The sequence below is a fragment of the Carettochelys insculpta genome, chromosome 20 (genome assembly GCF_033958435.1).
Source record: "Carettochelys insculpta isolate YL-2023 chromosome 20, ASM3395843v1, whole genome shotgun sequence".
NCBI lineage: Eukaryota > Metazoa > Chordata > Testudines > Carettochelyidae > Carettochelys > Carettochelys insculpta.
The window spans coordinates 16,133,490-16,155,969 of record NC_134156.1 but is presented as its reverse complement, the minus strand read 5'-3'; the positions used below and the strand labels follow the sequence as shown (position 1 = coordinate 16,155,969).

At 44.8% G+C, this 22,480-nt stretch overlaps 1 protein-coding gene across 1 annotated transcript in view; it reads right to left on the bottom strand.

Moving 5' to 3' along the window:
* The window catches only part of RAB11FIP4 (RAB11 family interacting protein 4), a 284,100-nt gene extending 263,897 nt beyond the window's left edge, over positions 1-20,203 (bottom strand). The window contains exon 1 of the mRNA XM_075014241.1: positions 20,027-20,203. Coding sequence (XP_074870342.1) covers positions 20,027-20,170 — 144 coding nt within the window. The 5' untranslated portion in view covers positions 20,171-20,203. The remainder of the gene's footprint in view (positions 1-20,026) is intronic.
* Between the last annotated feature and the right edge of the window lie 2,277 nt (positions 20,204-22,480).

Below are 22,480 nucleotides of genomic sequence, written 5' to 3'. Positions count from 1 at the left end.
TAAATTCAAAGCATGATCAAGTGCGCTCATTTATTCACACAGCTGAGTCACGTTAACTGACAGGTTGTGACCTGCATATATTATTAGTCCAGCACTGAAATGGATGGCGGGTTTTTAAAAAATTATTATTTGCAGAAAGTTGAACACTTAAGAGTTGTACCTGGTGTCTCTTTCAAACAGCAGTCCACACACAGGCATCATACAAAGACTTTATTTCTTACCACTTCCAAGAAACAGCTTTGAGCTTGTTTATGCTGCCTGATGCATAGTGACCCATTTAACAACAATTTCACAAACCTTACTGGGAATCACAGCAGCTTGTTATAAACCTTCTGACATCCTAGGCAATAAATACCACTGAAAACTCACCTAAAGGGAGCTATAGCTCTCTCATTAACAACAGCAGAAAGCAACGGCTGCCTCTATTACTAAGGGGAATATAGTTGCGTTTAAACAGTCGACAAGGTAGAAACTCCTAAGCTCAAATCTAGGCCAGCGTAACATCTTCAAAAGCATTTAAATTACTTGGGATCCTAAGTTACCTTCATAAAACTGACTTGAGCACACAGATCCTAAGTTCCAGTGACTCTCAATGAGAGTTAAGCTGCTAATCACCCAATTCACTTTTAAAAAACAGAGACTTAGAGCTTGTCTACAGAAGCCTTAGTGTGTGACCAGCTGGGATGGAAATCAACAGTGTCCTGGCCTGTTGCACGCTGTCTGTTTGGACTGTGAACTAAATGTTCCCCAATGTGTTTTGATCTACTCTGCTTTGAAATAGAAATAGGTTAACATGCACAAGTGAATTTTAGTGCATGACAGAAGGATCCATGTGCAGGGCTAGCAAGCCGTGAGTTGGGCCACTATAGGTTTACAGCCTAGCTTGCCGTGTACTGCTTGTCTAGCCAAGCCCTTAATAAGGCTCTCACATCATCAAGGGTCAAATCTGTTAAGGTATTTAGGTACCTAAAGATTCAAATAGAGATGTAGATTTTGAAAATCCCACTAGGCAACTACTTTCAACTTTGAGCATTTACCTATGTGTCTGTGGATACTCTCTCCCTACTTCTGTTTGTACAAAACTCAGCACATGGTGTCTTGATCCCGATGAGGGCCTTTGAACACTGCTGTAATATGAATATTTCAAAATTATAACAGCAACAGAATTTGCCTTTTTATACCAGTTACTGTCAAAAGATTACACAGGCTTTGCAAATATTAATTTTTCTTCGCATCCACTTCTTGAAAGTAGACAAATGCTACTGCCAAACACAGAGCGTCACATGGGAGGCAGTGAGGCTAGCTGTGATGATTTGGTCAGCAGTCTGCACACATCTGCAAGTTTTGCCTGTTAAATAATATTTGGTGTGTTTCTTGAAGGCGGACTGGACTACCACAGCATGGATAATGGGCCTGGTTTTAGCCTCACACTGATGACTGGCATTACCTCAGTGTATGCAAGTGGCAAATCAGGCTGAATGATTTCATACATGCCAAGGAAGTAAGGCAGAATCTGAAACCTATCCCCTCAGCATCCAAAAACAGACACTAAAGAAAATGCTCTATTGTTGGAGGTCAACAATAAAAAAGCCCACCCCTTCCATCTACCCACATGCTGAGAATCCAGGCCAATTCTGCTAGAAAATAGAGAAGCATCTCCTAAATAAATGCAAACAATGGTAAGCTTTGAATTAAGAGAGAGGCCCTGAACAACACATAGTACCAAAAAGCAAGTCAGAGGGGCTAAAACAAACAGGCTGCTGCAATCATCCCAGAGGTAATTCACAGACACATCATTCTAACAGCTCAACACCATCAAGCAGGCTTCCACCTGAAATGTTGTGTAAATCATTCGTGTTGATATCTACTTAGACTGACTCCTTTGCAGCTACATTTACCTGTTGAAAGGAGCTAATTTGCTGTACAAATTACTAGAGCTAGGTGTCAGAAAGAACTGACCGTGCCAGTTTAAATCAGCTACCGCCACCCACCACAGCTCACTGAGGCAGAATGAACCCAAAGAAAAAGCTGCAAGAGAAATACAGACCCTCTGAACAGGGACAAATTAATCTGGGCTGGAAAAGAAAATGAAAGCACCTCCTAAAAAGGTGCTTGGTGACCACTGAGTAGAATTCTGTCCTCAGCTCTGGCAGTCATTTATACTCAGTTATGATGGAGGGGTTGCATGATTTTAAGGAATCAGTCCAACTCAGTATGTTTATGGTGGGCTCTAGCCTATGGACCTCCTAAGACTGAAAGGGAAGAAGAATACACAACAGCCATTCAGTGCCCTTCTCTTTGTTTTTCTTGATGTACTGTTGAGTTCTAAGTGCAATGCACTTTCTGGCTTGGCCTCCATGTGGATTCAGTGCTGGGTAAACAAAGTACACAACAGAAGAGCTTTTGGTATTTCTCCACAGGAAAACTTTCACATTTCATGTTCCCATTTACACCAAATGGCCATTTTAATTCTCCTCTCCCTCTTTTACTTTCACCCTCACACGTTTAAGGGACTTGCTTGCACTAGTCTGTAGGGAGTGTTGTCTAGGTGCTGAAAGTAAGTGTGATGACAGGAAGGGGGCTTGCCTAGCTATTTTCCAGATTCGGAACCTATGGAGTGGAATACCATAGTGTCCAGACACATGCTAAGAAACAACATATAGTGAAAGGCAACTATGCAGTGCAACCTGAATAATGAGCACAGACAGCCCTTCGAACAATACCCAGCAATGTGAGGCAGCCCAAGTAGGGCAAATAAACCATTTGAGATCATGAAATAGAGCCGGTGATCTGCGTTAAATAGTCTGTTTATACTGGCTCCCCTAAAGCTGTCATCAGTTCTGATTCTCTATATGTCACTATTGTACGGCTCCTCCATCGGACACTCCTGGTAGCACTGCACACCCTTAGGCACTGAAACGTGTGATGCAATCTGGGCTCACAAGTGCCAACATGCAAAAATTCACTGTCCCAACGGAACTGCTAACATGGAAGATCACTAAGCTCTGCCCACTCCTCCATGGTCCTTGGAGGGTTGCAATGGAACAGGACTTGTCTGCATGAAGAATGAGCCATCAGTAAGAAACAGTGGCTTTGCAGAGAACAATCTGGAGATGTTCTGGGAGATCCAGAGAGAACCACAGGGAGGACTGAAATAAATACATGACAAACTGGACAACCATTGATATGTCTACAATTACTGTGCTTGTTCAATAATAAAAATATATCAGAAGGAAGAGAAGTCACCTGGATCTGATCTTCAAGGAAAACATGTTTGTTTTCGGACTGAAGATTTTTCACCAAGATTTACTTTGCACTAGAATTATCTGTGTAACACTGCCTAAAATCAGGGAGAGCTTACAACACTTACCAGGCCAACATAAAGCTGACTTCAAGCAGGTACCCATCTAGCCTCTTAGCCCTGTCCTCACAGATAAGCTGATTTCTTAATGGTAACAGAGCAGAGGTGGGTACTGAGGAAGGATCTGAAGAAAGACATTGGCTTTACGGATCAGAACACCAATTCTTTAGACTGGCAAAACTGCCACTGATTTCACTGAGAGCTCTGTTATTTTATCACCCACTTTTTCATTCAAGTGAAAAGGAGTAGTTTCCCTTCTAAAATGCGTCTTTCCTGTGAGAGAATTTAATATCGATTTGTCATTCATGAATGCCTTTCCTGGCCACATCCGTCTCTCTTTAGCCCCAAGAAGCAATTTTCATATGCCAGCCCTTTGACATGCAGAATTTATTGCAGACACCCTTTATCTGCTTCACGTAATTGCCAGGAACAGACAGAAAGCAAGTTTTTATACGATCTCTGCTGGCAATGACCCATGCACACTGGTTTCTTTCTCTAAACTAGGCATGCTAGACCATCTGGCTGGGAGCAAATGAAACATCCCCCTTCCCATAAATCTAGCAAACTGGACACAAGAGCTTTGAATGGGCCACAGTGACGTGAGTCGAACGCAAAAAGATTTCATCCTTTCCCACCGCAATTTTCCCCCAAGGAAATTCTCAGCACTAGTAATTACCCAATCAGAGAGCAAAACTGTGTGGATTAAAAGGATTTGTCAGTATGAATTAATAAGGATCAGGCTGCCAATACTCTGAGTGTAACCAATTCCTTCCAGATGCCTCCTGACGCGCTATCTGGCCAAGGCTGGGATTTTGTGATGGCAGGGGGACAGCAGCTGTGCATACTGGAATGCTTCTTGCTCTTCCTCCTCGTCCCCTGACTATCTGGGAGTGAGGGGAAAGTACACAGTTTCTGGTCCTCTGCCCCCAACCCTCGTAGCAAGGTGTTAGGGGCATGCACCCAAGCTGTGTGCCTTCCTGTTGCTCCCTGATAATCCACCCGTGCAGAGCCTTCAAGCTGCACAGGGGGCTACTGCAGGTGGGGTGTGACAGCCCCCAGACTATTACAGGCCATGGGAGGAAATGATGGAGGCCAGGGGCAGCCCCCAGAATCTTGCCCCACTCAGACAGCCTCCAGAGGGGAGGGCATCTGGAGGAGGCCAGCCCCTGGAACTTGGCCCTCCCCAGGCAATCTGCGCACTGTGGGAAGCTACTGCAGAGGTGCAGCACCCCAGAGCCTGGCCCCCTACCTGACAGCCTGTAGGCTGCAGGGGGCAGTGCCCGGAGTCTGGTTAGCCCCTCGAGTACCCCACCAAACAGGCTGAAGGATGGATGGAGCTGCTGGAGGCTGGGGGTAGTCCCAAACACCATCCTCCCTAAACCAGTGCAGGGCTGGGGGCGTGGGTCATAGGGAGGCCAGGGTCAGCCCTCAGAGTGCTTCTCCTCCATAGGTTGCAGGCCAAGAGTGGTAGCTTGATGCCAGGGCCATCCTGCAGAACCTCAACCCCCACCCAACAAGAATGCAGCCCCAGATCCCCCCCACCAGGAGTCACTGGACCCTGCAAGGAGCTGCAGCAGTAACAGTGGCACCCTCACCACCAAGTGTGGCCCCAGTAACCTTGCCATCTCCCAGCCCCCATCCTGAGACCCTAGCCCTAACTTGTGCACCTCCCACCTGCCTTGACTTCTGCATCCCCATCCCCTAGCCTCAGCAACCCCTTCCACCTTGAGACTCCACCAACCTTCTGCACTAAGCCACCCACCTTCTATGCCCCCTCATTCAGAGATGGAGAAGAACTATTAGATTCTCCAGCTGGCTGCTGGGCTGATACAAGATTTCCCCTACAGAGCATTCTCACTGATACACTAACTTTAGGCCTCCATGGGTCAAGAAGCCTTGTGGTTCTCCTAACCAAAGCAGTTGAATTAAATCAGCAAGTCACATAGCGGCACAATTTCTTTCCTGAGATCCACCCCTCTTTTACACCAAACGACCAATGCCTCTGCATTTGTTCATCAAAATTCTTCCAGTTGCTCCTTCTACAGACAACCATTAATTTACTCACCATGGACGCATCTGTATTTACTTAAAAGTTGCTCTGTGTACATTTAAAGAAGGGTTTAAGTCCAGAATCCAAATGTTATCACACACATGGCCCATGGCAAATTACTGAGTTCATTCCCTAGTTATCCACAGTGCTTGCATCAGCCCCACCCCAACATGGCTGAGCTGCCTTCTCCAAGTTGCTTGTCAGCAATTACACTGCCATTCCACTCTGCTTCCTGTGAAATTGCCCTATCAAGTTAATACCCTCTGCAGAGACACAACAGGGCTGCGAACAGGGTGGTGCAAACGGGCAGTTGTCTTGGGACCTGGAGCTCCAAGCCACTACCACAGCAGCAGCAGTGGCCAGGGCCCAGGGCCTTCTAAATCACCATCAGAGGCCCATGTGGCAATGTCTGGGTAGTACTGAGGGCTGGCTGGGGAAGCCACGTTGCAATCTGCGAAGTGCTGAGAGCTGGCTGCCTTAGCCCCACCCCTTCTGACTAAGGCCCCTTCTCTTCTGGGTGCCCAGAGTCTAGACCCATCCACATTGTCCAGGACCTGACAAAGTCTGTCGCCAGCCTTGCACAATACAGTTAGGCATCACATGGCAAGGAAATGCAGAGTTACATGGCAATCATTATTAAACCTTCATGCAGCCTGCAACTGCAGGATGCGAAAATTAAACTACACTCATCCCTCATTTAATGAGTACTTTACTTATGAGTACTCGTTAAAACGAGGGGGAGACATACCTACCAGCGTTCACTAGATGAGTGAACTTCCACCACTAATAGGAGCCAGCTGCTGGCAGGGGCTGCGAGACCAGCAGCCCCACAGCTGGCTCAGCACCTGCTGCTGGGTCCCCAGCAGGGGACAGAGAGACTGGCAGCCCTGCAGCTGGATCTGCTCCAGCTGCAGGGTCCCCAGAGGGGAGTGGGGGTGGTGAGTCTGGCAGCCCCACAGCTGGCTCTGCTCCAGCCATGGGGTCCCTGGCCAGGGGGCGGGGAGACCCGTGGCCCCTCAGCTGGAGCTGAGCTGACTGTGGGATCCCTGGCCGGAGGGCGCGGAAATCCACAGCCCCACCCCCACCCAGTCCCAACATTCCCCAGCCCACAGCTCCCCATGCAACCCTCCCCAGCCTGCTCCCAATACCCACCCCATCCTGTTCCAAACCCCCCCAGCCCTCCTCTCCCCTCCAGGTACCTCTGCTGCAGCCAGGAGGAACAAGCCACCACCTCCTCCACCTGAGCCGCTAACAGATTTTAATGTCCCAGTCCCTCCCGCTCATGGCCCCAAACTGCCCCCAGCCTTTAAGCCCCTTCCAACCCCAGGTTCACTTACTTTTCAAAAGCAGCGCCACCTGTCGCCACTCCAAGCACTTGGAACCAATCAATCAGAGTCTTTTACACATATTTTAATAGGAATTTAGTGTCCCTCCTATGAGTTTTCGCCTATGAGCAAAAAGTTAGGAACCGATTGTGCCCGTATAGAGAGGGATGAGTGTACCGTCAACCAAAACTTTACAGGCTAAAACTGCTTGGCACCAGCTACCTTTCAGCCATTCTGACTGCCATTACATTTGAATGGGTTGGCTCATCAAACCACCCCTGATGCTGCATAGTGTGGTAGGGCTGTTCTCAAGCCCGCTGCTGCAGTGAATAGTCAAATGTGTCTCTGTTTGCCTGACAACTGCCATTTTGGCTGAGACACCACAGATTGAACTAGAAATGTGCAGCATGAGCTAAGGAACCACAGTTTGCTTGCTGGAGCTATGACAGACAGACATCCTCTGTGCATTGAGCACAGCCACATTTGGGAATGGGATTACATGATGGGATTTCATGCAACTGTGTGAGACTGGACTCTGATCAAGGAGGTCCCTTCCAGCCCCATGCTACATATTACAATTAATCTGTGGCATTACACATGGCACTGCCACTGTACTGCAGCTTCCAAGGAGACAGGAACAGGGCTAACGATTTAGTGGAGACAGATCAAAACCAAAAGCCTTTCTTGGCATCAGGCTGCCATTTCTAGAACTGTCTTGGGGTTGCAGTTATTTGGAAGTGTCACTTCCACTGACAAAATCTTATGTTTATGTGAAAGGAAAGAGAAAAATATTTACCACGCTGACCACCTGACCAGGGTCAAATCATGCTTCCCACTGAAATGTACTAGAGTTTTAACAGTGATTTCAGGGGGCCTGGATTTCCTGCAAGGCCAATTTCTGCCACTCCACATCAATAGCGCTCATAGTCCCACTGAGCTACAATGACAAAATCTGACCTTACTGACTCTTTCCATTCTTGGGACCCCTTCTTCCACATTAGTATCTTTCCTCCATCAGATTATGTACGTAGCCAGCCTGAGTGGCATCCAATGAATTTTGATTCAGTGCTTGGAACACAATCAAGTTCTTACAAGGAAATGCCTATGACAACTGCATTGCAGCTTTCTATGGCATTACCATCCCCAGTAGCAATGGTGATTTAAAATGCAGAGTTGCTGCCTTTACTGTAATATTTTCTAATCATGGAATAGACTATTGGATTGGGATCAAAGAGGAAATGAGTAGAAGCTATTGTGTCCTGATCTACATCTAGCATCTTGCATTCAGATTTTCTGAATGAAATAGCTCTAAACTCATAGCTGTTGCAGATATCTGCTACTGCGAACTACTGGGTGTCATATGGTTTAATTAGGTAAAATATGTTTTTCAAGTGAGCATTTAGTCATTAGATATGTAAACTGTGAACACAACAATATTTTGCTATAGAGATCCTGAAATCTATTAATAACATGCAAACATTAAGAAAGCTGTTTGTGTACACATTATTTAAAAAAAACACAACAGAAGTGGAGTAGAAAAAAAAATATGTTCAAAATCCTGTGTTGAGTGTGTCAGAAAGGATCGCTTCACTGTGAAGCCTGGTTCTGCTGCAGAAAATGTTGTGTGTTTCCACTTACTCCTTTAAAAAAAAAAGTAAAATCCTCATCAACTCAGTGATTGCTGATGCTCAGAACAACCTATAGGAAGTGGAAAAAATATGCAGCAGTAGGTGTCACAGCAGAGGATGACAAATAATAGTTTTCTGGAGCTGGGAAATTAATATAATTGGGAAACACAAACCATAAAAATAAGCACAATGTCAAACTGACTATTTCTGTTTAAATAAATGTTCCAATCCCCACCAGTTCTTTTATGGCAAAGAAGACGAACCAAGCAAAGAACGAATCCATGTTGGCTGAGAGATGTAGCTGGAACAGGCGTAAATAACTCAGGAAATAAAACCACGTCTTAGACACCAAAAAGGCAGCAACATAATGTAATTAAACTTGTTTAACGTGGCATTCTATTAGGATTACAATATGCATACCAAGCAGTGAGCATTTAATTGCATTTTCATATTAGGGCCAAAACACCATTCAAAGTTGTGTTCCTAAAACAAAAGGAATATTCAAGGTAAGTTAACAAGGTGGTTATAATAATTTAGACAACCCTACAATTTTATATCCTGATTCCAGCGCAGTGCTCTATCCTTTAGATCGGTGTTTCTTAAACTATGTTTCACGGAACACAACTTGCAGGTGTGCCACAAGCATCTGACACTTTTTTATATCATACACAGATGGTATATATTTTCTGTTATTAAAACCACATACAATGTTACTTCTTTGTTGCTCGGATACCTGATTAAACTATTTCATTTTGGTTTTGCTGCATATGTTGCCGTTTGTTTGTTTGTTTGGCAGGTGGCCCAACAACAATTTTTTAAAGAAAATTTGCATAGGTTTTCCACATAAAAATTATTATTGTTTGGTGTCAAAAAGTTTAAGAAATGCTGCTTTAGACCATCCTGTTTCACAAGTATTTTGAATACGTTTTTTCTCTATGCATTTACATTTGCAGGCAGAGTGTGCTGCAGAAGTGAAGCAAAAATCAGGAGCTAGAAAGGACTCAATTTTTTTGGTTTTAATCACACTCATTTATAAACACAGGGAAATACTCTCTTTCCTTTCAAGGGAGGCTCTTTAATTACATTTTGAATGGCAAATTGCAATGTATTATACGGCACTTTTGTTTACCGTTATGCTGCTGTTATAAAAGCATATCCTATGACCAGTGATTGGGTTTGACACTTCCTGTGATCTATTTAGTTACACTCTGGACTGAGTTAGCTATGTTGCCACACAAATAGGTATATATTCAGGAGTATCTGCAGGTATTAAGGCCTGAGATCACATATCTCTCACAAGGAATTGTGCAGTTTGAACACTGTTGATTTCATTTGTAGCTCCTGCTTAGATGAACAAAGTTAAAGTAGTCTTGTGAAGCTAGCCTACTTTCCAAAGTAAAACCCCAATTTTTTAATATGCTCATTAATGTTTCGCTTTGGAATCAGATGCCGTTTACAGGAAACACAACACTGTTGAATGCACACGGAATAACGAAATCGTTTTACTTTGATGGAACACTGTAAAGGAATTAAATGTGTCCACTTCATCAGTCTGAAAGTCTTTCTGCAGGTTATCAATGGGTTGTTTTAAATTCCAGATTACAATGGAGCACTGAGACCCCATTAGCTTCTTCTAGCATCAAACTGGACATTCTCCTTTAACCCAAAAACACTACAACTTTCCTTGCACAATTTCACATAGCTCAATTTACAGACTCAAAACAAAAACAGTAAAGTAGTACTTTAAAGACTAACAAAATAATTTATTAGGTGAGCTTTCGTGTGACAGACCCACTTCTTCAGACCATAGCCATACCAGAACATACTCAAAAATAGTAATCAAGGTTGACAAATCAGAAAAAAAATTATCAAGATGAGCAAATCAGTGAGCAGAAGGGCAGAAGTGGGGGGAGTCAAGATTAGTAACTCTGTTACTAATCATTTTACAGAGCTTAACTGTATTAGAGGGGTAAAATCTGTATATACTGGAAATCTGAATATCCTCTGGAGTCCCATAAGCAAATTTTAGGAGAACACCAACATGTCACAACTGAAGAATACTACTTTTACCTTTCAACACCACAGACTGAATCTGGCATGGAGAGAAAAATCTACACAGAAAATATCCAGTCTTGCAAAGCAGCTGGGTAATTACTCCCCTCCCACCTCCCCTGATTTCAGCTTGTAATCTCTAACAATAAACAGTATAAAATGGAAGCAACGTTAGAATATAATTGCAGGATATATGTGTTGAGGTTTTCATGAGCAGATTTTGCATTTGATCATACGATACCACAATATCATCACAGCTATGACAAAGATAATCTCTGCCCTAAAGCAGTTAATTAATTTTTAAAAAATCAAGAATGACTGTTAACGCCATGTGTCTTTTCCTTGAGTTTAAACAGGAGCCTACGCATCGTGATCACAGGCATGTATTTCAGAATGCAGGAGGAGCTAATTCTTAACTGTGTAAGCCTCTCTCACTGCCTGTATCTTTGAAATGCATTCATATTACATAAATTGTAAGTGCACAGCAAACCTTACGGCATTTCTCATCATTACAATGCTGTAGCAAACATATGATTAACAATAAGAACTAAGCCTGCTTTATGTCACATGTTTGGAAATACATGCTTGATTATAGGATGTACCAGTGAGTTTGTTTAAAGCACACCACAGTTCTGGCTTGCACTGAATTTGGAAAGCTGCAACAACTGTACCTTCACTAATCCATAATCCCTAAAGCATCCCATCATACTGTGTTCACAGTAGATTTTTTTCCCCGCCCAGTCAAAACAATATTAAATAACTGGTCATTAGCAAATTACTTTATTGAGTTAAAATATGCACCAGCCTAGGTATTTACAAGAGAATGCTCTGTCATGGAAGCTGCCCTTCTCTGCTCAAGCATGGTTAAGCAAGTATTTATTTGCTCTTTCAAGAAATACTTCTCTGAAAAGCAAAGCAGGAAGCAAGGAATGAGTCAGTTCTTCATCTATCATCAGAATAATAATACCCTTTGGTCATGCTCCAATACATTTACTTTCAAGTGGCAGTGTTACAAGTCTTGTTTCCCATATTTGGTAGGTGGTTATTGGAAGGCTACAGCCTATACAGTAGACCCTCAATTTACGTGAGGTTTGCATTCCCACGCAACCTCACGTACCCTGAATTTTGCATACCTTGGGGGTGACTTTTTCCCCCAGACGAACGCCATTGGCTGCCACTTCCCTAGGCTCTGGGTGGGGAGTGCCCACGGCCATCACCTCCCCAGTGCTTGGTGAAGATATGAGGAGCTGCCTCCCTCCCGCATATCTCCCTATCCTGTATTTGGGACAGGGAGATGTAGTCACCATAGCCATGGGAGGGGGCGGAGGGTTACGCCTGGGGTGTGTTAGGACTGCAGGGGTAGTGGGTTGATGGAGGTGAGCCAGAGCTGTGTGCGGGCAGTGACTGGGGCTGTGCAGGGCCAGGAGGGGGTTGAGCCAGGGAGCGGGGGAAGCCAGATTTTGAGTTGCACTTAACTCCCCTTAATGCAAGTTAAGTGCAATTCAAAAATCACACTTTTTGAGGGTTTACTCTACTAAGTTATTTGCAGACACTTGGCTGGATTCTGCTGTCTATCACACTGGCGTAAATCTGGAGGAACTTCACATATTTCTGTGGTTTAACTTTAGGTTGTCCTCAGGGTAACTGACTGCAGAATCTGGGAGTTAGGAGCTATGTAAAACCACTTCTGCAATGGAGAAGTGCTTTCTGAACAGGAAGGGTATTACATATTCAGGAGGGTCTGAATATCCTCTGGAGTCCCATGGAGGTTGACCCTCCACTTCAGTGCATGACTTGAACAAGATACTCCTAGAGCACAGCTTCTCAACAGGTTCTCAACTTATTTGCCATTGAGGGAGGCATATGCAGCTTTCTATATGTTATACGGGTTGCATCCATACTATATGTATCAATCATCTGTACGGCCCTGTGAATGTCACATGGGTGCTGATTGGACTGCAAGCGACCCAGAGGTTGAGGACCACAGAGTATCCTCAAAAGCAGATCAGGAAGGGGTCTGATACAGCATGACACAGATCAGAGGGGTCACAACTATGGTACGGGTGTGTGTGCAAGAATCACTGCCCTACAGAGCTTGGTAAAAGCCATTGCACGGACTAAGATGATGTCCGTGCCTAGCCTGCAGACTGGAAAATTCTGTCCCCACCTGGATGTGCACTTCCCCAGACTAAGGCTATTCGCTTTAACTTTGGGCAGGGGCTGGAGATGCAAAGCTCATCCAAATAACTATAAACAAGAACATCACCCCAAGTTTTGATACTTTGCTACTCTCTACTGGTTTCTCTATGTCAAAGAAAAAGGTGGGGATTTACTTTTGGGATTCAGTGTGCATATGGCCCGATGCTGCTCTCACATATATCCCTTGAACAGGACTCCAGTGGAGTTACTGCCAATTCACAATCATATAACTGTTAAGACCCTACAGGTTTTTATAAGTTACTGGAATTCCCTCTTAAGTGAAATACACTTTCTGTCCTGGTGAGTATTTGTTGATCTTAGAATTGTGCACACTGCTGTCTAAACATGAAAACCTGAGTACTTTTCTTTTAAAAAATGCTCCAAAAGGTGACCTGAAAACAAACAGCCAACAAGTTTACCATATTTCACTTGTTGCTGAAAACTGAAAGCAGCATTTAAATAGAATCTAGCATTATGAAACATTTACTGCAACAGACTCCTAAAATACACACTTTCACATCACCCACTGCCAGTAACCTAAGCACATTTAATACGTAATTTGCCAGGCTTCTAGACACATCAGCTGCAAGTGCAACAATTTGCTGAGTAACAAGAAACCAGATGGCAAACAACTCCTGGCTTTTTCAGTGCTACAAGTGTTTCCCCAACTAGTGACTGCACATGATCCATCCATGGTATCTAAAATGCAGTGTGTTTTCCACACCTTTCTTCACAATCCCTACTAAGTGGGCATACATTTGACAGGCTGGCACTTCCACTCCTCATGTAACAAACTGCTCTGCAAAATGGAAATTTCAGTAACAGTAATCTGCATGGTGGGTTTTGCATGCAATTGTCAAAAACAAGCCAGCATTTTCTAATGAATAGATAAGAGTGCTGCACCAGGATTCTAGAAACCTGGATTCTGTTCCAAATTCAGACACTGACCTGCTGTCTGATCTTGGTCATTTCACCGCTGCTTTTCTCTTTATTTAGATCTTTGGGCAGGGACTATGATTACGTGTGTGACTGGGGGCTCTGCATGCTGCTAGAGTATAAATAATAGGAATTAACTGGTAAAAGGGTTAAAATTTTGGTTTTAAATTATTGTACATTGTAGCTGTCAGTGTAGAAAAGACAGTATTAATTCAAACAGAACCAACATGTAAGTGTTGCAAAAACAAGCTTGTACTAAACTAAAGCTCAGGAGAAATGTTTTCATAATAAAAAGCAATCCTATGAAAATGGTTGTTTTGAAATCAACAAATACAACCACGTAGCATTTGAAACCTCAGGCACTACATCAAGTTAAAAAAAAAAAGTGGTACCAACTATCAACAAAAGTGAAACTGATGTCATGGACTGTCAGTATCCATAACTAAAGCAAGAAGCAAGTACAATAGTGACAAGCAAATTAAACTTCTTTTACAGTAATGATCTGACGGTGACATTTTCAAAAGGCAGAACTGGACACCAAATTCCCACTGGTGCTTTTGAAAAGCCTGCCACCTGTACCTGCTCCTATGCTCATAGGCAATAAATGTGTCTATTTGTAACATATGGTTTTCAGCTGACAACAGCTCCTTAAAAACAAGAGCTATGTGCAACCTTCCTGCTCCCACTGAAGCCAGAGCACGTTTTGGCCAGCAAAGGCAGTACTGTTTGGACCATATGTTGTAAAGTACTTGGGTGAAAGCACTACATAAACTTAAGATACTTGGCCCCTCAATGTTTAATATGAATTGTTCTACCCTGTACATATTAATATCAGTATTACAGCTGCTGCACCTGTGAGCTTTGTCACACCAGGTGCTAAAAACTAAACTCCCAAACACAAAAACAATTATGCATGTGTTTTACTATGGGTATGAAAGCAATTACATTGCCTTCAGTGAACTACAGGAAGACCCAAATCCTGTAACCAGCTCTGCCTGGCTGCAGGGGTCCAGACACATGGAATTCACTGCTCAGTCAAGGTCAGGAATAAAACAATAGACCCTGGCTCTACAAAGCTCATAGTCTACTTTAAGATAGCCCATGAAATCAATGGCAATACTTCCAAAGCCCTCAGTGAAACCAGGATTTCATTGAGGCTGTATAACAAAGGAGTGGGGTAGAAGCTGCTGAAATAGGGAGTTTTAAATGGGGCCACAGAAAACCAATGTAATCATCAGTGATAGGAGCCATAACCCTGCCCCCCCCGCCAAATAAAAAAGTTTAGTTCACCTCTGTTATTTTGACTGTGCCAAAAAAACATGAGGGCCTTCTTTTTCCAGGCAAAAAAACTGTCATTATGATGAAAATTTTTGCTTTAGAGCAAATTTTCAGAAAGCTCCTGGTCTGTTGAATGACAGATTTCATTATGTTGACCACAAACCAGCCAACCAACTACAGAAAGGGTAAAAACTTCATACTATGTTAAATTTTCATAAACTTTGGTAAATAACTCAGATCTTGGTTTTTTCCCCCCTCAAGAATCTGTAGTTATCAAAGTTTTGCTTGGCTCTGGCTACAAATACACAAAGAGGGTGTCAGATTAAGTAGCGCAGGATTGAATTATCCAAACCAAATTTCACTCTCATTACACCAGGGCTACCTCATGGTTATTAATTCTGAGTGTGTTATAGATAGTGAGGTTGCAAGAGCGCATAATGTGGCCCTTCACACGTGAGGTACAAGTTACATAGAACTGAACTGAAAGGCTAAAATCTTTAAAATACAGGGTCCAATCAATCTGCTGTTAAAGACAATGGAAAGATTCCCATTGATTTCAATGGGAGCTGGATTGGGTCCAGAAAATATAGATTAAAAACCAAAAGAGGGAGGTTTGAGCATTGGCCTGCTAAACACACAATGGTGAGCTCAATCCTTGAAGGGGCCATTTAAGGATCTGTGGCAAAAAGAAAAAAACAGGGGGGGAGATGGTGCTTGGTCCTTCCAAGTGGGCAGGGGACTGGACTCAAAGACCTCCCAAGATCCCTTCCAGTTCTATGAGACCTCTCTCTCTCTCTCTGTGTATATATTATTTAATGTGTTAGAATGTATCAGAGAGGACAAGGCAGTTCTCTGGCAGTGTCTCTGACGTTTAATTTAATCTGACACATTGCAGATTTTCCTGCACAGTCATTATTAGGTCCCTATGGAAGCAAGTATGCAATGGCTGTACTGTTTTGAGGACCTGGTTTCTTTGTCTCCTGAGGCACACAGTAAAGTTCATTCTGAATGACACTTTCTTAAACAGAATAGCAAAAGTATTATCCTCCCACAATATAGTACATCTGCACTAGGATTGCCAAAGTTCCCTAGCAAATCTCTCCCAGTATCAAACTGGCTCAGCTGACAAGTCCATGTGGCAAATTCTGTCCCTGGCTTCTGAAGGACAGTGAGGCTTTTCTTGCCTTGTACAGGACTGGATGCCAGCAGAGAAGATCCTGCAATCAGAAAGGAACAGGCATGCTTGTCGATGATGCCAGGGACGGAATAAAATCCTAGTTATCCTGTCCCCACAGGGCATAATCTTGTCTTTAGGATACAAATGTGCAGACCTGACTCAGCCACAGCTAAACAGCACAGTGCTATTTGTATGTCATCTTTCCTCAGTTGAGGCCCTGATGCCTTTTCTGATTTTAGATATTCCTGTGCTCCTTCCCTTTCTTCCCTGCTCTGTATCTCTCTGTTCTCAAACTTCTTCCTCCATTTACATGCCTTAGAAGTTACCCTAAATCCTCACCCTACTGATCTCCCTACACACATTTCAAACTGTTTCCTATCATGCACATTCCATATTTCCCTGCTGCTGTTCCTTGTACCACCTTGTGGCACACCTATTTGGCTGAACTCACTGGACAATCAATACCTTGCCTTGGGAGTGGAAGACACGATCATTCTTAGAGCACTCAGTCTGCTCTGCGAACGACCATGCCACCATAACTGCATCTGAAATAAATCCTCTTGGAGCATCATGTCAAAGAACTGCAATTACTTACCATGACCATTGGAAAAATTTAGTGCTGGCTATAAAATAAGGAGCCCGGGGAGTTGGAATGACTTAATAGCCCAGCATACCCAGCCTTCCTTAATATCCTGTGTCTTTGAAACTCTCAGCTCAGTGGTTTGAGTATTGACCTTGTAAACCCAAGGCTGTGAGCTCAAACTTCAAAGAGGCTGTGTAGGTGTCTGGGGCAAATAGATTAAAAATAAATAAATAAATCTGTTAGGGAGGGTGCTTGGTCCTGCCAAGAGGGCAGGGGACTGGACTCAATGACTTCTCAAAGTCCCTTCCAGCGCCAAGCATTCTTTTATATTTAATTGGAGATATCCATCAAGACTTAGAGATGAACCTGGGAAGGCAGTATTATGATCTGGATCATGTTAGGCTGTAGTTGAAACTGAATCAGGATTATGGTTTGGCAGCAGATTCACCAGCACTGAAATCACACAAGCTAGTCTCATGAGACTTTAGCCCCAGATATTAATATTTTAGCTGCAGCAACTTCAGCTACAAAATAGCACTAACTTTTCTGCATTAGGAGCTGTCCAACAACCAGAACTGTAGAGGCAGGGGACACTGATTGAAAGGCACATAACTCCCTAAAATGTGAAATTCTGGTTTGGTCCCCAACTAACAACAAATGTAACATACCAAGAACTGAGGGCTTGGTCCAAAACCCAGTAAAGTCAATGAGAATCCTTCCAATGACTTCAACAGGCTTCAGATTAGACTACATATACAAAGATAAATTAAAACAAGTTGTTATATGCATGCTGCTAAAGATATAGAGGTAAATTCCTTTTGTCTCATCTTGGTACATATATTTTTCAAATAGTGTCAGCTACAACCAACAATAATGCAATGATGATTACAGGGCATTTCTCATTACAATTCATAGTTAGTCATATGCTGCAGCGTACAATTTAATCTCTTATTTGGGAAAGGGATAGCTCAGTGGTGTGAGCTTTGACCTGCAAAACCCAGGGTTGTGAGCTCAATCCTTGAGGGGACCATTTAGGTACCCGGGGCAAATAGGTTAAAAAAGGAATGGTGCTTGGTCCTGCCAAGAGGGCAAGAGACTGGACTAAATGACTGCCCAAGGTCCCTTCCAGTTCTATGAGATGTGTATCTCCATATATTATATTTGCATATATTTACTTCTCTGGTGCCTATTCAGTAATTTAGACCCATCCCAAAATTTAGAAAACTATACATGCTTATAATTTTCCAATACAATACTTGAGTTCATCAGGCCTCCCTTTGAATATTTCTAATACATTCATCTACAAAAAATAAAGACACTTTCAAGACATCTTCTGATTCAAATGTTAGCTCCACTTTATTCTCACTGTCCTCTCCTAATGACCTAATAGATCTCCATCCATTCCAAAGTCAAAAGGAACGCGATCATCTAAGCCTGATCTCCAACAAAACAAAGGCCGGAGAATTTCATCATCCTTCCTAAATGCCAGCAAGAAAAGGTTAGTGATCCAGAAATGAAATAAGATATAAGCCATACAAAAACCTGATACAATGCTTCTTGCAACATGGATTTAACAATGAAAGCCTTTAGTTTATGTAGAAATGTATAACTTTTCAAGGGACAAATATAAAGAGAGAGATCCACAGATCTCACTCATGTCAGTTCTTTCTTCTCTTTGTATTACTAGTTACTTAACAATAACTCTAGTCTTTCATTGAAGAAATATCCAACAAAAAAAAATCTAAGATTATATGCAAGAAATGGAGTCTCATGTATCGTGTTTCTTTAACTCGCAAGTCTTGTTCCATTACTAGTTTGCCAATCTAAAAATCAGTAACTTGATTTGACAATAACTATGAATTCATAATGCTTTTTTGCTACAGTACCTCTTTGGAATCCTTTTATAAATTCTCCCATTAAATCCCCACAGATTACTGCTTTGCTGCATTTTAAAAGGTAAGAACTTTAAATCCTAATATCAGCTTTGTTTTGTTGTGCGACCTCCTTTTTTCAAGTGTCAGAGCATTTTGTTATGTAGCATCCCAAAGATGGGGTTCAGTACTTTGAAGGGGAGAACCTTATTATGAAATTCAAGATTTCATGTCTAGTTAATTTTGTTTGAGATTTTTCTCTTTACAAAATCATTTAAGAGGAATGGTTCCAATTGAAATGCATGTCATTATTCTAAAATAATTGGACTGAATTCTACTCTTATTTAAACTGATGTAAAGCAGTTATAATGGTTCCACAGAAGTTACTGCTCTGTTGAAACCAGTGGAGTGACTCCAGATTTATACTGAAGTCAATGATGGACTGATTTCGGCCCATCATTCTAACTCACAACTTTTCTACAAGTGTCATTGTAGATTAATATGATCCTGCCCAATGACTCCAAAGGCATTCCAGAATGCACTCTGTGTCCTTTGAATACCAAGAAGGCCAAATAAGACTTACTTATGTAAGGAATTATGACAGATTTATGGCAGAGTAGCAGGATTTGCATTAAAGACACTTATTTCGAAGAACATTCTTGTTTGCGCAAGCTACAGAGCCTATTTTCAAAGTGTTCACAGAGCTAAGGAGAGAATGTTATCAAGCCACAGGAGCCTTTGCTTTCACCAAAAACTGTCATGCCTGACCTCTCCCTCTCACCCCTCCCCCAAAAAGCAGAACCATCACATCTGTTCACTAGCACAGGTGTATTTCTGCTTAGAAATCAATATTTCCATTGAAAGAAACCCACTTTGTAAACAAGGTCAACCCCAGGTGTTTCAGCCAGACAGGTGGCTATTGACATTGGGACAAAACAGCAGGGCAGGAAATAAATTCAAGAAAACATGAACCTGTTTCCCACAGTCTGATTCAGACAAGAAATCCTACTGGCCTGATTCTGTTGCCTGACCACACTCTTCATTTCTATGGAAGACAATGCAGGGTCTGACCTCTGTACCTGTATGGCGGGGTGGGGGGGGGTCCTGTTCCAAGACAGAAGCCCAAAGAGGGACTTCAGGGAAGTCACGCCACAAGAGGGTTTAGAAAAGGGGCTCACGATCAGGTGTAACGTGGGTTAATACAGGAACCTCGCTGCCCCCCTGGGCAAGAGCGGGCAGGGGTCCAACCAGCAGAGGAGTAGCCCCAGACTGCCTGATGGTGTCCTCAGGGCTGCAGGAGAAAGTGCATTTCCATGCAACCGCCTCGGCTGGGATTTGAGCGAGCGCAGCCTCGCGCTGCGGGGACAGAGCACCCCAGGGGAGGCGAGGCCAGGCCGGGCCAAGCCAGAGGCGCAGGAGCTCCGGGCGGGGGAGTGGGAGGGGGGTGAGGGACGGGGGGCTATGGGGGAGGGATCCAGGGGCTGGGGGAAGCTGAGCCAGGCCTAGGGGCCCCCACCCCTTCCCCTCAGGGCCGGGCCGGGCTTGGGGGCCCCCGGCGCCGCTCACCTCCTCCCCCTGGCCGAACTGCAGCCCCAGGGCGACGAAATGCTCCACCCGGATGAAGCCGTCCGCATCCTCGTCGCACACGTCGAAGACCTCCTTGAGCTTCCGCAGCACCCGCGGCCAGTCGGCCTCCTCCCCGCGCTCCATGCAGGCACCTAGCGGGAGCCCCGCGCCGGGCGCCGGCCGGCAGCAGCCATGATCGCCGGCCGCCTCCCGCCTCCCGCTCGCCGGCGCGTGACATCAGCCGGCGGGGGGGAGGGGAGAGCTGGGGGACCGGGGAGGGGGCGCGAGATGACGGGGGGGACCGGGGACGGGTGGGGGGGGGGAGATGGGAGAACCAGGGGTGAGGGAACACCGGGGGGCGGTGTGAGCGGGAGGGGGAGATCGGGAGAAAGGGGAACCAGAGGAGGTGAGAACTGGGGAGGGGGCGTGAAGGGGGGAGAACCGGGGAGGGGAGGAACAGGGGGGACTGGGGAGGGGGGAGAATGAGGGAAAACTGGGAAGCGGGGAGAGAAGGTGGTGTGAGAGAGTGGGGGGGAAGAGCAGAGGGGAGTGGCGGGGTGAAAGGTGTGAGGAGAGTAGCGGGGTGGGGAGGGGGAAAGGTGTGAGGAGAGTAGGGGAGGGGTGGGGGGGAAGGTGTGGGGTCAGTAGGGGAGGGGGGAAGGTGTGAGGAGAGTAGGGGAGGGGTGGGGGGGAAGGTGTGGGGTCAGTAGGGGAGGGGGGAAGGTGTGAGGAGAGTAGGGGAGGGGTGGGGGGAAGGTGTGGGGAGAGTAGGGGAGGGGGGAAGGTGTGGGGAGAGTAGGGGAGGGGTTGGGGGGAAGGTGTGGGGAGAGCAGGGGAGGAGGAGGAGTAGGGGAGGGGAAAAAGATATGGGGGGAGCAGGCAAAGGGGAGGGGGAGGAGTGGGCAAATGGGAGAACCAGGGGCAGGAGTGTGGAGAGAGACCCAAGGGTGAGGAGAGGGTGATGCAGGGAGAGAGAGGGGAGGGTGATACTAGGGCAGGGAAGATGGGAAACTGGGAACCAGAGTAGGGGAGGGAGAATGTTAGGGAAAGAACTAGGGGAGGGGATGGGGCGAACCAGTGGGAGGGGAAGGAAGTGGGGATGGTAGAGGGAGAACCAGGGCAAAGTGGAGGGGGAGGGGAGGAGAGAGGGGAACTGGAGGAGGGAGATAGAAGAGAGAGGGAGAGAAGTGGAGGAGGGGGATGGGAGAGGTAGAACTGGGGCAAGAGGGATGGGGGAGAACCAGGGAAGGGGAGAAGGTGTGTGAACGAGGGGAGTGGGGAAGAAGGGGAACCATGGAGGTGAGGGGGGATGTGAAGGGGGATTCCTGGGAAGAGGCAGGTGAAGTGGAGGACCAGGACTGAAGGGAAGGGAAGGAGAAAGGGGGTTCCAGGGAGGGGAGAACTGAGGGGGGGACAAGAACTGAAAGTGATAGCAAATATGGGGGTGGGGAGGAGTCAGGTGAGACCATTATTTAGAGGTAAAGGCAAAGATGTACACAGCCACCTCCTCAGGGGTCTCTGCTTCTGCTTGCTCCTGTAAGCACAAAGCTGCACTTTGCAACCAGTTCAGTGCCAGGGAGTGCTGCCGATCCTGCTGCTAGTGGGAGCCAGAGCCAGGAAGGCTAATCAAAGCCCTCAGTTATTCTGCATCTGTAAAGAAAGAAGAAGCAACTCATCTTGGTTGGGGGTGAGGCAGAGAAGGCAGCATGTGCAATGGGGACATAGAAAGATAAAGGCAAAGAAAAATGTGTGAGAAGTGAAATGAATGGCAGGAGAACGACAGCAGGAACTCACCAGATATAGAGAGCAAAAAAGGAAACTGGCTAAAGGGGTTAGAGCAAAAACTGGGAACACAGATTTTATCTTCTGGAGGTGCAGAAGGAAAAGGAAGACAGGGTGAGGTGAGGTGAGGTGAGAGCCTGAGCAAAAACTAACAGCAAAGGGGACAACATGCTTTTGTAGTTACAGCATGGACTTGGGTACAGGAAACCTGGGTGCTCTTCCTGGCTCTGCCACTGGCCCACTGGATGACTTTGGCCAAGTCACTCTACCCCTGTGCCTCAGTTTCCCCATCTGAAATGGCCATGATACTTGCCCTCTTTTGTAAAGTGTATTGAGCTCCATGGCTGAAAAGTATGATGAAAGAGATCAGCATCAGAAATCAGTACAATATAAAATAAGGAAGAATCAGATTAAATGAAAAGGCTGGGAATGAAAAGAAAATGTATGACTAAGATGAAGAGAGGGCAAAGAAAAGCAAACAAACATCAACTCCAGATAAAATGAATAGTTGCATCTTATGCACAGGCATGACTCCCTTTCCTTTTCTAGTTTCTCTTTGCTACCAGTCCTCAGTCATGTCCAGTAAAGGAAAAAATTAAAATTTAAAATATAATAATAATAATCCAAATTTTATTTAAAACCTTCATATATAAAAAGACATGTGAAAATGTT